The sequence below is a fragment of the Peromyscus californicus genome, unplaced genomic scaffold (genome assembly GCF_007827085.1).
Source record: "Peromyscus californicus insignis strain IS unplaced genomic scaffold, ASM782708v3 Scaffold_20__1_contigs__length_68692818, whole genome shotgun sequence".
Classification (NCBI taxonomy): domain Eukaryota; kingdom Metazoa; phylum Chordata; class Mammalia; order Rodentia; family Cricetidae; genus Peromyscus; species Peromyscus californicus.
Window position 1 is genome coordinate 37,487,811 of NW_026294503.1, and position 16,633 is coordinate 37,504,443.

Below are 16,633 nucleotides of genomic sequence, written 5' to 3' on the forward strand. Positions count from 1 at the left end.
TACATGAACAGCCTGGACATGAGTGGGGGTAATGAAAGGCGAGGGTCGAGGGAAAGAGAGCTTGGGGGAGCGGGAGATTCCAGCTGGATCAACAACAGAGAGGGAGAACAAGGAATAGGAGACCATGGTAAATGAAGACCACATGAGAATAGGAAGAAGCAAAGTGCTAGAGAGGCCCACAGAAATCCACAAAGATACCCCCACAACAGACTGCTGGCAATGGTCGAGAGACAGCCCGAACTGACCTACTCTGGTGATGGGATGGCCAAACACCCTAATTGTTGTGCTAGAAACCTCATCCAACTACTGAGGGATCTGGATGCAGAGATCCATGACTAGGCCCTGGGTGGATCTCTGGGAGTCCAATTAGCGAGAATGAGGAGGGTTTATATGAGCGAGAATTGTTGAGACCAAGGTTGGATAAAGCACACGGACAAATAGCCAAATGAATGGAAACACATGAACTATGAACCAATGGCTGAGGGGTCCCCACTGGATCAGGCCCTCCGAATGGGTGAGACAGTTGATTGGCTTGATCTGTTTGGGAGGCATCCAGGAAGTGGGACCAGATCTTGTATTCATTGCATGAGTTGGCTGTTTGAAACTTGGGGCCTATGCAGGATTGTTTGGCTCGGCCTGGGAGGAGGGGACTAGACCTACCTGGACTGAGTCTACCAGGTTGACCTCAGTCTGTGGGGAAGGCTTTGCCCTGGAGGAGATGGGAATGCGGGGGGGGGGGGGGGGGGGGGTGGGGGGGTTGGGGGGAAGGTGAGGGGGACGGGAGGGGGGAGAACAAGGGAATCCATGGCTGATATGTAGAACTGAATTGTATTGCAAAATAAATTAAAATAAATAAAAAAAATTTTAAAAAAAATCATTGTTTTTTAAGGCGACTTATTGTAGACTGTTGGAGAACAAAAGTAAATAGTCAGTCATAAATAATCAAGTTTTTTCATTGGAATCATGCTAAGTACTGATGTAATTGCTTACAGGGATTACAGCTTTCCTCAGTGCCTTGCATAAGTTTTCAGGTTTGAGCTTAAAACAAGTAACTTGAAACAAAGTCTGTCTATTCAGACATACCTGGACAGCCCTCATACTCAAGAGATCTGCAGAATATGGCATGTAAACACTGATCAAAAAGATAATTATATCAGAGAGACTTCCAGATCCCAGTAGTGACCGAAGGTCTCCAAAGAAGTTTATGTAGGAGGCACCACAATGTCTCTGCCTGAATTAAGACAACACTGACCACAGGGCAAGATGTCCCAATGCAACGCCTACTGCCAGAACTCAGCCCTGACTGTGGACAAGCAGCAGGACACTGGAATTGATTGCACCCCTTTTCCTGAACAAAATAACAGTCTTCCATGTCCCTGTTCCACTGGAATAAAAACTCTGTCTTATGTGTCTGATGGTGAAAGAAGATATACACTGTTCTGACTGGTACCTTCAATGCAATGGAGACCTAGAATGGACTAGTCTCTGTCATTTATAGTATTGGAAGCTGCTTGGTCTACACTCAGATATAATTTATCCTTCTCAGATTTCTGATAGCACTGATGGCTAGGCTAGCTATGACTTTGTCAGCTTGACAGCATCAGACAACCAGATCCTTCTACAAGACTATAGCCAGCTTGTTAGCTCACTTTTCAGAAAATGTTCTGAGATATGAAAGTTTAAATAAGTCATAAATCTTCAAATATAAGTCTAAGAAAGGTCTGAGGATATGAAAGCTTCTAAGATTTGAGGATCTCCAAAAAATGATTTTAGAAAAACAATAAGGTTCAGATTGTTCTCTTGTTCTAAGATACAACATTTTAGAGCTTAACATTTACATTTAGTAGAGTTCTGATAAGCTGGTAGAGCAATGACTACTGACTGTTCAGCCACAAGCCCAGCATTTTAGACTTATTTTAGATTTCATCTAAATATAAACCTAAAAGGACTTCTCATCAGGCCCCTAATCTCTGCCCAATTTATTCCTGGTTCTCTGGATAGAAGGAAAATGTTTCGTACTTTAACCAAAATCTGTAGTTCTTGTTGGAGCTCAAATGTATGAGTCCGCTCCTGCTGTTTTACAGATACCCATTACCTTCTTTGCCTATGTTATGGATTTCAGGACAGATAGGTAATACTAATGTATTGAAATTTTTATGTCATTTTGTAAAATATTTTGTGTAGGCATCAGAGGATTAAAAGAGTCATAAAACCTGGATCCAATTCAGATCGGTCAGAAAGACCCCAGATAAGTACAGCTGATTCCTAAGGATAATATTTTCTACCTCCTGGTCTTGGGACTCTTGCTCTTTCCGATTACTAAGGATATGGGCCTAAGTGTTCCAAATAACTTCCTAAATTTTAACTTCTCTTCCTAGTTTAAGTTTGTCTCAACAGATTTCCACTTGGCTGGCAGACACCTCGTACTTTCAGTTTCTGACTCTACTGCTCCAGATGACTATGAGCTCTGGACTTGCTGAAATCCGATGTGGATCAGCCCACCCAACGTGATTGTTCCCTCTCTCTACAGGGTCAGTGAGACACATGCTTCTGACAAATGCCCAATTGCCCACCTTTGAACAGCCTTTATTCCTTTTGGGACCCTGACAATGGTGCCCCAATGCCAGCTTAAAGCAGTAGCAGAAGAGAATACCTTGTCTCATGTTTCCTGTTCAGAAAAGGCTGAAATGCTGGGTAAAAAAAAACAAACAAACAAAAACAAAACAAAACAAAACAAAACAAAAAACCTCAATGACATAGAGACAAGATGGCCAACTATACTTGGCCATCATTAGAGAGGGATACTTACTAGCTAACTGTTCATAACCCATGATTGGGTTCCATTAGTGACATGAGAAGGGTGACATGTGAGACCAAAGCTCCTCCATTTTGACAAGATAACAAATTAATCATGTGATGGTGACTGTGTGACCATGGAATGGCCCAAACCTGACCTCCATGATGATTGTTTAACCATAGAATGTCCCCACCTGAGGGGAGCCAATGAATAAAGGTGATGAGATCCAACTCTCTTTGAGTAGATTATACCACCTTTCTGGAAAGTCCCTAGAAAGGAGCCAATCAGGTATGTACATGTATAGAACTCCCCTGTTATTTGAATCTTGTGGTTTTTGCTTTTAAAGTTGTGCACAATTCAGGCTGGTCAATTTCTCCAGCCTCCACTGCATTAGATGTGTTGGATGAAGTCCCTGCCTAGGCTTGTATTGCTCCCAAATATACTGAATTAAAGCTGGCTTGTGCATTCCAGTATGCTCATCTTTGGAGGTGTCTTTGGGGGTCTCGATCTAGGCACAACACTCAGCCTGATGGAATGATAGCTCAATCTCTACCTAGTGTTTGCAATTCTCTGATCTTTCCTCATCCATGTTTGGCCTTGGTCTTAATGCCTCCTCATAATGACTTATTGCTGTGAAACCAGGCAGACTGAACCTGATGTGGTATGGTGGACTGTTGGGATGGAGCTTGTGTTGTATGTGCTAAGGTGCAAGCTGAAAGGTTTCTCTACCCCGATATTAAGTCTTTCTACATTTCCACTGGTGCAGTACACAAACCCAACCGAATTAAGAATGCTGGGTGTTGGTGGTGGTGCATGCCCTTAAACCCGGCGCTGGGGAGACAAAGCCAGACAGCTTTCTGAGTTAGAGGCCAGTCTGGTCTGCAGAATGAGTTCTAGGACAGGCTCCAAAGCTTACAGAGAGAAACTCTCTCAAAAACAAAACAAAAAAGAATTATAAGTCAAGGTTTAATGGGTAAAAGGTTCCTGGATGACTTTTTTGTCCTGAGGAGACTGAGAAACGACTGAAAACCTACATGGCTATTTCTCCAAGGAGCAGTTTAACTTGTAGGTGTGGTCTTGAGAATGTCTGCAAGAGGTTTTCTGAGATGTGGCAGGTTTTGGAGACAGAGAGTGGGGAGAGGGGCTGAGGCAGAGATCTCACCTGAACAGAAGCTAGTTGGCATTCTTCATAGGAGCCTTCTCTAGGACACCATAATCTTCTGGCCAGGCTTGGCAACATCCAAATGGATCCAAGAAAGCACCTCATCATAGAATCCGTGGTGATGAGATTGCCTGCACAGGGAGCCTTCATGTGGGCCAGAGTGTGTGCTCCAGTATTTATAAAAATGGTGTCTGTGCCTGCTTTACTTGGGGAGTAAGTTGGGGAGGGAAGAGGCCTCTTTTTGAGAAATGGAAATCCTGAGAATGAGTTTCTGCTCACATAGGTCAATGTGTAACATGGACTAGTTAGTGTTTTTCAGATGTATCACATGAATAGCATGTGACAGTTTCAGATGGCCTCTCCTTCTCTCTGCAGAAACAGCCCAGACTCCATCATTGAATCATTTGCCAAGGATGACTTGGCTTCAGTGTTTCAGTTCTGTATTAACATACAGCTACAGTGTGTAAACACATCCTTTACTGTACAGATCTAGTGGAACTATTTAGATGTGTGGGATGTGGGAACCAGTATCCCTTGGGCATCTTCAAGGCAAGTTTCTTAACCATGTAAGAAGCTTCTGAAATTCCCATCGTCCTGAAAGAGAATGTATTAGTGAAGTGTCTTTGCTAGTAGAGGTTAAATGAATCTGTCTTCAGTCTATTTGCATGAGATGGGAACAGAACAGACTTGAGTGTACTGAGTACCTGGCATTAAAAGGCTCTAGGAACTGCTTTAGGGGAGGCCAGTTAAATTGACATCCAGCATCCAGTTGGCTCACTCTTCTCAGATTCTTCTTTCTATGGAATTCTTCTGACCTTCAAAATTGGACAATGCGTATGCCCTCCTAGGATCAGTTCTTTTAGCCTTACAGATCTGACAGAGCACCATGCCAAATTCCGTCCTTTCAGACCATGTGTCCTTTTGTACTTGGGGTGAGGGGAAGAAGGGAGTTAGAAAATAAATCAGAAAGAATGTACCCTCTCTGTAACATGATGAATCTTTTATTTTCATAAATTAGTCTTCATTATTGCCTCTAATAAGATTCTCCAAACTTATAAAAAATAGAAATATATAGATATACATTGAGTATTCTATATGTCAACACAACACGATTCAGGTCACTGTCCCAGCATCTCTAACAGAAATCACAGTGGTTCAGTTCTGAGGTCAGGGGCAGCAGCAGGCCACTCCCACTCCACCTTGAACAACATGCTCAACAGGTGTCTCTCTCAGACCATGATAATTGTGCAGAAGGACAGACGTGCTGACAAGAAGCATTGGGGACACCAAGGTGTGCTACCTCCTGTCTGACCTGGCGACTGGATATCAATTGATTGGAACATGAGTTGTCAAGTATATCACAAGTTCTTCGAATCCACACAGATATTCTTCATGTTCTGACCTGGCAGTTGTGAGTCACCATGAGAACACTCCTGTCTGGTCCAGAGCCAAGGAAGCTCACTTTCTCACCATTCCTAGGCCTTCCTCGGGTTCCAGACAAAGAGCTGCTTTCCTCCAGGTACGGGACCAAAGACTCCAGAGAGTAGCAAGGAAGGTTGAACCTCCCTGCCAGGCATGGACTCTCACACCTCTATTCACGCACAAGGCAGGAGAATCACTGAGCCTGGGATACACAGTGACTTCTGGGATAGCCTGGGCTACAGAAGGAGATCCTGTCTCCAAAACACACATGGCAGTGTTGTGCGAGAGTAAAATGAGGATGAGGAGAAGCTGCTGCCAAGGTTGAGTATGGAGGGAAAAATTAAACACTGGCTCAGCCTTCCAATCCAAGGAAGGACTGATCCTCCGGATGTCAGTTTCCACCTGTCCCCACGACTCGTCCTTGGGTTTGGTTTTTCAATCCCTCTTTTCAAACAAGCCAGCTTGCCCAGTATCTTCCTTGAGGCACGATTCATGATTTAGTGGGGAAACTGAGGGAAGGCATTTCTCTCCAGGGAGGTGGAGATGGGCAAATTCAGACTTGCTTCTTGACAAATGCATGGATTCAGCCACACCCTCTCAGTAGACTCCCTCCGGTGACTGGGAATGTGCCTGTCCACCACCATTTATATTTCTCAGCTAAGCCTAGACCTCCAGACAATTCCCACCCCCACCTACTAAGCCCGCTTCCTGGTGCTTATAATCTATGGCTCCTCTACCAAGCACTGGGAGAACTAACTATATTTCAGGCTCTGGTCAGACCATCATTCCCAGAAGTTCCCCAGAAGGGTGTTCCGATTCAAATATTCCAAGAGGTATGATCCCCTCTGCAGTCAGCTCTAATCAAATGCTGGTCAGAGATTCAAGGCTGCTCTGATGGCTGTTGACATCTTTATTAACACATGGACTCCTAGCTCCTACAAAACCCAGATCAAACTTGCACTGAAGCTTGTTTCTAACATGATGAGGGATACAAAGTCATCAGCTCAGCAGGAACCGTGGGGCCCAGGTGCAGAGAGAAGTGAGAATGAGATTCTGGGCTGATAAACCAATGTCATGATTCTTGTGGTTGATCCAGTGGGATCCGGGTGGCCTGGAAGATATACTTGGCAGTAGTCTTCGCAGCAGGGCACAGGGCAGCCAACCATTTTCTTCCTGCTGCCTTCCATGACCCTTCAGGTTTCAAAGGAATCAAGTCCTGTGATTGAATCAAGGAAGTCACTAGTAGTCACCTGGCCTATGGGCAAAACAGGTTGTCTTCATAAAAGGCTGCTACTAAAATGATCCAGCAAGGGCAGGGCCAAAAGGACCTCACTGACTTCTGTCTGGTTTCACCCCCCAGGAAACCAGTGTCTTCCCCCTTCCAGGGCAGTTTCCATCTCAGCTCAGCAGAGGGACTTCCTGCAGATCTTGGGCTTCTTCACAGGCCGCAGATAGGGGTTATCCATGATGCTCCCCTCACTGTTCCAGCTGCCAGACAAGGAGGAATTCTCCTTCTCAGCTTCAAAATTCTTGGTGCTGATAGGAAGAGTGATGTTCTCTGTGTCAGACTCCTCCATCTGCTGGATCTCCTGCTCAGGGGGAAGCAAGGCTCTGAGGCAGGGGATGGGGAAAGGTATGGCAGCTATCAAGGGGAAAGTGCTGACATCATCCTTGAAAAGACTGGGTCTTGCCTGTCTTGGCCAGGAAGCAGGTGAGTGCTTGCTCCACATCTCGCCTCTGAGATGCAGCCTTCTCTCTCAGGACCTGATAGTCAGACACTGGTTCAAAGTATGTGGGGGTTTTGATGTAGGTGCGGGGATCTGGAAACTCAGGAAAATGGCTAGGGATGTGTGGTGGGTGGGGTCTGTTCTGTCCTGCAGGGAGGGCCTTGGCTGTCACTGGCTGATTGGTCACCAGAGGTGCAGTGATGACCATCCTCTGAGACAATTTTGCATAAGCAGGAAGAGTGTCCACGTTAAACCCCATTTCAACCAGTGTGACCAGGACATCCCACAGTGTGGGCTGGGTCCTGGCTGTGTGCTCGCAGTAAGACTTGGCACTACTCCGGACTTCTGAAATGTAGCTTTGTAGCATCTCTGTCAATGTTTCCACAGATGCTTTCTCAGTCCTCTCAAATCCCTCCTCTGTTAGCAAGGAACTCACAACCACTTGTAGAGTCCTCCTCCAGGCCAGATGGTGGTTATAAGCAGGCTTAGTGGACTGTTGGCTTTCTGATCTCATTCTGCAGCCTCCAGGCCCAACTGCCTTGTTGGACATTTTGCTCTTGCCTACTGCCCTGGAATAGGTATCTAAGAAGGACCAGGAGGTGGTGGTACACTGCTTAGACAGAGTCAGGAGGATCTCTGTGAGTTTGAGGCCAGCCTGGGCTACAGAGTGAGTTCCAGAAAAGGCAACAAAAGTACACAGAGAAACCCTGTCTCAAAAAAACAAAACAAAAATAAAAAATAAAAAAAAAAAAAACTCCCAACCAGGTATTTGGGTGAAGAACTGAGAGATCAGAGGATTAGGACAAGCCACAGCCAACCTCACTTCCACTCACCTGATTGAATCCTATTTACACAAATCTTCAGACAGTGAAAGATTTGAATCCTGACCCAATGGATCTCAGCTGAACCGCCTCTAGTTCCTCATTCTTATAACTCTCTGCTGCCTGATGTCACTTTCTGGGTGTGTGTCTTTCCCAAGCAGGACATGTGATCTCAAGTGCTGGGATTAAAGGTGTGTCTCACCATGCCTGGCTGTCCCCTCTTTGGCCTTGACCTCTGCCTCCAAAGGGATAGGATTAAAGACTTGTGTGTCACCATTTTGTAACCTCTGTCTAATCTAGTGTCTATTCTGTTCTCTGACCCCCAGATAAGTTTTGGTAGGGTACACAATTGATTGGGGATGTGAATGCAATATAGATCCCACCTTAGGGATTTGGAAAGGACTGTGTTGTGCTAGGGAAAACTTCTAGTTTCCAGAGGGACCCAAGTAATTCCCCAGCTCTCTGTTCCTTGAATGTTCAGCAAGCAGTCACTTGTTTCCAGCGGCTCAAACTCTGCTCAAGAGTTCACTAAACACTTTTGCTTTGCAGGCTAACTCTCCAAGCAAAATGGCCTTCTGCCTCCTTGGGGAATGAGAAGACCATAATCTTCTGAATTGAAATATTTTTTTTAACAAAGACGGACTTATAGTTTATTTTGTATTTATTTTAAATAAATACACTTTACATTAACAAAAAAGACCTTTGATTTATAATTTCTACATTGTGAAAAAAGGGATGGAAACAAAGACTTTTGAAAAACTGAATCACAAAGAGGGAGTGACTTTATAGACCTAAAGTTCTCGACTCCACAAAACCAAGTCCACACAACTATTGCCTGGCCACCAAGGGAGAGACTTAGGCATCTTCCTAATGCCTTCTATTCCTGTTCTGGCCCAAAGGAAAACAGATTAACTTGAGTCAACCAAACAGTTTAAAAAATCATATATTTATAATAAAGTATTCTTAATTCTTATCAATTTAAGAAAGCACAATTTTCCTCTTTATTGAAATAGGTTGTGAAAATGTCTCTCTGTTGTTCTTTAGTCATTTTCTTCCACTGAAAATGAAGTGCAGGGATAGACTGGTGGGATGATGTTCAGACTCTCAGTTACAAATGCTTGTTGCAATATTATTTCTTTTTAAAGTTTTATTTAAAAATTTCTTTTCCTTCAAGTAAAGAACATTATACAAAGAAAATACATTGTGAAATACCCAGAGACATGTAAGTTTGTTCCCTTGGGGAAAGCTGTGTCCATCCTAGGTGGAGGGGATGCAAACTAGGAAGTAGTCCCTGCAATCTTTCTTAGTAATTTATTTATTTTGTGTTTGTTATTGCTTTCAAAAGGGCCCTCAGATTCCAGGAGACTCTAAATCATAGTTCTCCAATGCAGGGAATACAGTTCCTCAACACATATCCCAGGGGTCAGCAAAAGGCAGGTTTTCTGAATCCATTCACTCAGTTTCTCTCACCTGCCAAGATTCTCTTCCAAGTGGGGACTGGCAAGTCACTCATTCAGAGATAAGATGATGTCATCTTCCAAATCAGAGTTGTCTGAGCTGTCCTCCACCAGGATCACTTCCAGTTCCTGCTCTGCATCAGCGTCTTCAAATTGCCCCTCCTCTCCCTCCTCTAGGCTTGCTAGCTCCTCATCAGAGGGAGAGAAGGCATTGTCCCCATCCTGTCCTGAGTTCTCACTGTTGTCAGCCTCCTCCATTTCTGCCTCCAGCTGCCTGTCAGTGTCAAGTTCCTCTCCATCATCAGTGTCATCATCATTATTATCATGATCATCATGGTATTCATACTCATCATCTTCCTCCAGTTCTTCCTCTTCAGAGTCCTCCTCTTCATCTTCTTCCTCTGCCAGACGCTGCCTGCCCACTTCATAAAGCCTGCATACTGTGTCCATGTCAGGGGCATCCATACTGCCTTGATTCTCAATGACAGCAAGATAGCTATCTCTGGTGTCTGTACACAGGTCAAAGATGTTCCGTTTCACATCAATCGTTGCTATGGGTTTGTAATCAGTTGCATTAAATGTTCGGAAGGATGACCCAAAGGGGCTCCTCATCCTCTCTTCCAAGAAGTCATCTTCATCATCTGCCTGCAACCTTGCTCCATACATCACTGTCCCTGTGTGGTTAAACACCACATGACATTGATCCAGAGCAGGAACTGTGTATAAAAGATGGAAAGTTCGAAGGTCCCAAATCTCTGTGTTGATGATGACCTCCAGCCCATTGGGGTGGAAAACACCACTGATATTCTTGTTGAACTTGTCAAACTTGTGGATGGCCTGTGCAGAGCGGACATCCCAGAGGACCCCATCATTTAAGACAAGATCATCTGTAGGATTAAAGGTGGCACAGTTCCTCGTGTAGTTGTTGGCAAGATCTGGGTTAAACAGAGTCAACAGCTTGGTGCCAGTCTCAATGTCATAAATATGGGCAATGTCTCCTTTGGTGCCTATGACCTGATCCTGAGAGTACTTACTGAACTCAACATGATGATCTTCTGTGAAGGAATGCTTCCTATCAAATACTGACCTCATCCCCCAAAGTGCAGACAAGGGCTGGTTCCAAGTGGCAGATGTCAGAAGTAAGGACCCATCCCTGGAAGGTTCAAGGCGTGTGATGGCTGAGTTGTGACAGTTATAGCTGGCCTCTTCCAGTCCACTAAATACATTGTAGAGCTTCAGCTGCCCTGAATAGGTACCAAGCATCAGGAACCTCTCCCGGGCAGAAAATGCACAACACGTAAAGCCACTCTCATATTCATGAGATTCCCGGAACACGGAAATTGGACGAAATCTGCTGAAGATAAGGTGCCTATCAAGGCATCCGCCATCTACTCCTCCATATTTTGGAAACAATGCTCTGCGGTTTACCCTTGAGGTAAAGTTTCTTGGCGCTTGCCTCCTCTGTTTTGGCTCAGGACACTGATGAGGGGTAAAGAGAGAAAAAGGTGGACAGGTGGCAATGGGGTTCTTGCAGCGAGCATGTTGCTCCCTAAGATGCTCTGTGATGATACTGTCCAGTGTTGGTGGAGAAGGAAGATGTCTATCCAATTGTGTTTTGTCAGCAGGGCTCTGGCTGTGTGTGTCGTGGTCAGACTCCTGCTGCAACACTTGAACTTTGCTGCCATTGCACAGTGATGGTCTCTCTCTCATAAGACTGATCCTGCCAATCAAAGGGGAATTGCCTTCATATGATGGCCCAGGAAAAGCCAGTGAACCCTGGGCGTGGGCAGGGCAGAGGATCAGCAGGGGGAGCAGGGAGGGCAGAAGGAACAGAAGCACCCCCACCAGCATGACTGCCCAGTTGACCAACAATGCCATTGACAATCTCAGGAGTCCGGGGAAGAGAGACAGGAGACGCATGAGCAGTCACTGGGGTGAAGGCAGAAGAATGTGAGGCTGCAGTCATGAGCAAGTCTGCCTCTCTGGTCAGCATGGTGGCTGTCTCTCCAAGCCCTTTAGAAATGAGATGGTTTCTTATCAACAGGAGCAGTTCTTTCTCAGGGAAGGAGATCCTTGACTGGGCAACAATACCTGCTTTCTGTAGTTGGGCCAGTGACACATCAGTGCCAAGCAGAAGAGGCTTTCCTGATACCTGCTCAATGAGCTCAGCTGCGTAGTTGCAGAACTTGACATGGTTGCTAAGCTTGTCCTGCAGCACTGGCTCCTTCATCAGCTGTTGAATCTGGCAGCTACTAAAAAGGGGCAATTTGCTGATAATCTGTCCAACAGTGCTACTTTGAGACAAGCCCACTAGGGCCTTGCAGGCCAGGGCCCTGATCTGGTCTGCATCTGTGATGGGCATCTTGATGGACAATAGGGACAGAAGCACCTTGATGCCATCGTTGCACTGGACCACATTCCACATCTTGGCCAGGGTATGCTCACTGCTCTTGGGGGTCTGAAACAGCATTCTCTGAGGAGTTCCAGAGGTAAATTTACCAATACTGGATATTCGGTTATCTGGGCCACATACACAATTGATGATTACTTGAAGGGCTGACTTCTGAATTTCACCATCATGGATAAAGTACTCACCTTCAGCCACTCCCAAAATAATGCTGATACCTACAGTGGATACAGTAGAGCCATGCTCATCCAAGACCTTTACCGACTCTGCCAATTGGAGCTGGATTTTTGGCACCACAGTGAGGATAGCCAGGATATCCAAAGCAAAGCGCACAGTGTCATTCCTTGCATAGTATGTCTTCCAATTGCAGGCAATGGAAATAAGCTGCAACAAGAGCTGCACACAGGAAAGCTTGAGGAAGACTTCAGCAGGTTCCCAATACAGCTGAGCTGGGCCATATTCTATCAAAAACTCCATCATTTCCACAATCTGCCCACGAGTGTATGAGCATGCCTTGTATGGAGGTTGAGGGTGCACAAGAATACCACCCTCAGTCCTCTGAAGTGACTGCTTGACTTGCTCCAGTTTAATGGCCAAGTGAGCCTCAAAATACTTTCGCAGAGCCATGCAGGTATGTTTGCCTCTTTGGCAAGTAGCAAGGATTTTATCATCACTCACATGTGCACGCTGCTCTTCCATATTTAACATCTCCAAAGTACTGATCAAGTTCACTAGGCGACGCAGACCATCATAATGGTCAAAGAGCTCCAAGACAGCCCGGAATGAGAAGCAAACTGAGAAAAACATTGTAGCATGGTGGCATCCTGAAGCGTGAGAACTTTCCATTAACCACAGGGCATAGTTCACCACATCAGATAGAACACTGTAGGGATGCATGCAAACTCTTTCCATAGCATCCTGGTTGGAGGACAGGTAATACAAGCACTTAGATACACCAGTTGCAGCCATAGAAGGCCGAGGAATTTCCAGTAATTTCTGTACTCCACCATGTGCAACAAAGTCTATGGCAAATTTGTTATGCATCAGGAGAGATGCTAGGTGCTTGAGTGCCTCAAAAGTAAGCAGGACATCATTAGTCTGTTTCAGATCAATATAAAACATCATCAATTCTTGAGATCCAAGTTGCATGAATGTGGGAAGTAGCTCCTGATACTCTCCTACAGGGGTCAGGTACTGGAGAAGAAGTCTTTGTTCAATAGTGGGAGTCATTGGATAGAGGGTATAATTGGTGCCAATCACCCAGGGGGACATTTCTGACCAGCTGCTATTAGACAGCTCAGCAAAAACACCATCTGCCTCAGAAGGTGAGAAACCCAACTTCTGCTGGGCCCTTCTAACATTCTCTCTGTCACCATGCTTTGAAGATCCTGAGGCTTCCTCAGCCTTAGTTGCTGCGTTTACTCTACAACTGGCCTTTTGACTTAATTCCAGATGAAGGGAATTTTCCATATCTCTAGAAGTTTCTTGCTCTCTATTCACAACATCTACTGCAGTGTCACCATAGTCCATATCCACAGCTTCCTCATCCAGACGCAAAGGCGGCTCTGATGAAAGCTTCTGTGGACTAGGACACTTACCTTCCTGCCGCAAATCCACTTCCTGAACTTGGAGCTCTCTCAGTCTGTGAAGCACTGTTGCCACTAGCTGTGAATTTTCATCTCTGTAGCTTGCAGCAATCTCTTCATTTTCCATAGCACCTCCTAACAGTGCTGTAGAATATGTCCTCAGTGGCTGATCAGCCTCTTGGGCCCATTTGAAAAGATTTTCTACAATCCCTTCCTCTTCTTGAAACACAACTGCAGTTTCTAGACCTGGCAGGATGTCCAGTAGCAGTCTGCAGGCTGCAGTATTTAAAGGGGCCTCTCTACTTGTCATCACATACCCATTCATCAGTGCATTCATGAAATCATCATTCTTGGAGAATACTCTCAGCAAGTGGCCCAGCATACATTCTGGATCAGCTCGACCAGGATGTTGATCATCAAATGGGTCTGGAATTCCTTTGTGATATTCTTCAGTTTCTTTTTCAATTAATTCTGACATCCTTGTAAGGATAGGTACCATATCCTGCCCACTATCATGGTCCTCTTCCCACTGCTCCAGCAGGGCAATGAGCTCAGCTTTGGAGTCCACATGTACCACTACTGTAGTCATGGTTTGTCCCAGCTTAAGGCTCAAGAACCCTTCACAATGGCTGGACTGGTCCACATCTGCTTTCAGCAAGTCCAGGGATCACGGTTGTTTGGAGCAGGTTGTAGTCAGCAGCTGATGCTTAGATGTGTCTTTTAGCCAACAGGAAGTCTACTAAGACAAATAGAGACATTACAACTTGCATTTACATCTTAAATCATCTTCTGAGCCTACATGGCACTAGGGCCGAGTTACCAAGACAGCTGCCAGGTCTAGTATGTGAGAGGCTTTCCAGGTGGCCTGTCTACTTGCTTGCTACATTTCTCAGCTTGGAAGTTCACTCTGATAGTCTGAGAACTGAAGACAGCCTCAGAGCCATGGAATGTCTCAAGGTACATGCCTCAAGTAGGCCTCAAGCCAGGAGTTCCTGAGTGAAGGACCAGCTTTAGAATTAGAGTGTGTGGTCTGAATATTGCTGGGCTGTCCTGAAAATGTTAATCCCATCTATCAAGTATAAGACCACTACCACAGTTTCATGCTAGATCTGAAGCAAGTTTTAATTAAATACCGGCCAGGTGGATGGTATCAGCTCAGGTCCATACCCAGGTTCCCAGGAAATGGCCTAGAACAGTTTCTTCTCCCTTTAGAATCTGAGCTCTAGGTATGGATGACTATGGCTGCACCTTTGCCACCTTTAACATTGACATTGATCACACATGTGTGTGTCGGCACCATTTTCATGATTCCAAGTCTCATAAGCACTGAACTTGCAAGATGGGTCCTGGAGAGCCACATCTGCACTGTGCTGGAGAGGTCATCTGACCCTTTTTTTTTTTTTTTTTCGGTTTTTCCATACAGGTTTTCTCTGTGTTGCTTTGCACCTTTCCTGGAACCTGCCTTGGAGACCAGGCTGGCCTTCAACTCCCAGAGATCCGCCTGCCTCTACCTCCCAAGTGCTGGGATTAAAGACGTGCACCATCACTGACCAGATGACACTTTTTAGAGGACAAAAGAAATTAGAAAATACAGGGCAAATCTTGCTTTTTCTCAAAACAGTTTGACTGCAAAAGCACTTAGAGGTAATTAAGATTTTAGGAACAAATGAGGTAAATATATTTCAAAAGCCTTAGTCTACAGTGATTGGTTCCGAAATCCTAAAAGCTAAGTTTGAGATAATATTTAGCATCTGTTAAATGTTGTACTATAGTCTATTGAAGCACAGTGGAGCTTCGTTGATATATTCAGGTTTTTTTTGTTTGTTTGTTTTGTTTTATTTTAACCTTTTTTCCCTGACAGGATTTTTCTGTTCAGTTTTCGTGCCTCTCCTTGATCTTGCTCCACAGATATCTGACCTTATACTCAAAGACATTTGATGGCTCTGCCCCTTGAGTGCTGGGATTAAAGGCATGTGCCACCTCTGCCCAGCTTTTCCTTTATTTTATGTACCAAAAAATTTCCTCTCGTACCCCTGCCACTCGAATTTACCACCCACCACACCATCCCCACCTAGCTCTCCATCCATCCACTCCTGTTAGCTCCACTCAGAAAAGGGCAGGCCTCCTAAAGGCTTGAACATAGCATTGCACAAACTTGAGGTAGTGGAAATGAATCTTAAATGGTCATATTAAATAAAAAATTCAGGTCTCAGTATTGGGGTATAATCTGAAAAGTCAGAGAATCAAAACAAGCCCCAGCTTAAAAAACAAAAGCCACACAGAGAAACCCAGTCTCGAAAATCAAAAAATAACACAACAACAAATAAATAAATGAATAAATAAATAAATAGCACAGAACCAGATACTGCCATGAACATCTGAGAGATCAGAAGAACAGGACAAGCCACAGCCAACCTCACCCCAACAACTCCTCATAGGATCCTGTTTCCAAGAATCTTCAGATTGTGAAAGATTCTGATTCCTCACCAGAATGGATCTCAGCTAAACTGATGATAAAAATCCTGAAAGCTTCAAAGCCTCTAGTTCCTGGTCTTCATACCTTACATACTTCTCTGTTTGCTGACATCACTTCCTGAGATTAAAGGTGTGTGTCACCATGCCTGGCTGTTCCCAGTGTGGTCTTGATCTCTGACTCCAAAGTGATAGGATTAAAGGCAGGTGTGCCTCCATTTTCTGACCTCTGTCTATTCTAGTGGCTGTTTAGTTCTGGGACACCCAGATAACTTTTATTAGGGTACACAATTGGGGATATGAAGGCAATACAGACACCATCTTAGGGTAGGAGCACCTGCTGTCCTCAGTTCCAGAGGGACCTCGGGAATGTGCCATGACAACTCAAAACAGATACAAAGCAGCATGCTCCTACAGATATTCTGTGGGGGGTTTATGGCCCTTGAAGATACCTAGATAATCCTGCTGAGCTGTCCAGATGATCCTGCTCAGTAAGTTGTGGATTATAAGACTTGTAAGCACTGAACTTGCAAGATGGGTCCTTGAGAGCCACATCTACACTGTGATGGAGAGGTCATCTGACACTTTTGTTTGTTTGTTTTTGTTTTTTGTTTTTCCAGACAGAGTTTCTCTGTGTAGCTTTGCACCTTTCCTGGATCTTGCTCTGTAGACCAGGCTGGTCTCCAACTCCCAGAGATCTGCCTGCCACTACCTCCCAAGTGCTGGGATTAAAGGCGTGGGCCACCAATGCCCAGCTGACACTTTTTAGAGGCCAAAACAAA

The 16,633-nt window shown here is 45.0% G+C and overlaps 2 protein-coding genes across 2 annotated transcripts; both read right to left on the minus strand.

Moving 5' to 3' along the window:
* Positions 1-6,784: 6,784 nt before the first annotated feature.
* Positions 6,785-7,658, minus strand: LOC128117224 (transcription initiation factor TFIID subunit 8-like). The gene is given in 2 exon segments (XM_052749212.1): positions 6,785-7,061; positions 7,063-7,658. Coding segments are annotated over 2 exon segments (873 nt in total).
* A 1,776-nt stretch (positions 7,659-9,434) lies between these two features.
* Positions 9,435-13,968, minus strand: LOC128116251 (DDB1- and CUL4-associated factor 1-like). The gene is given in 2 exon segments (XM_052747427.1): positions 9,435-11,168; positions 11,170-13,968. Coding segments are annotated over 2 exon segments (4,533 nt in total).
* Between the last annotated feature and the right edge of the window lie 2,665 nt (positions 13,969-16,633).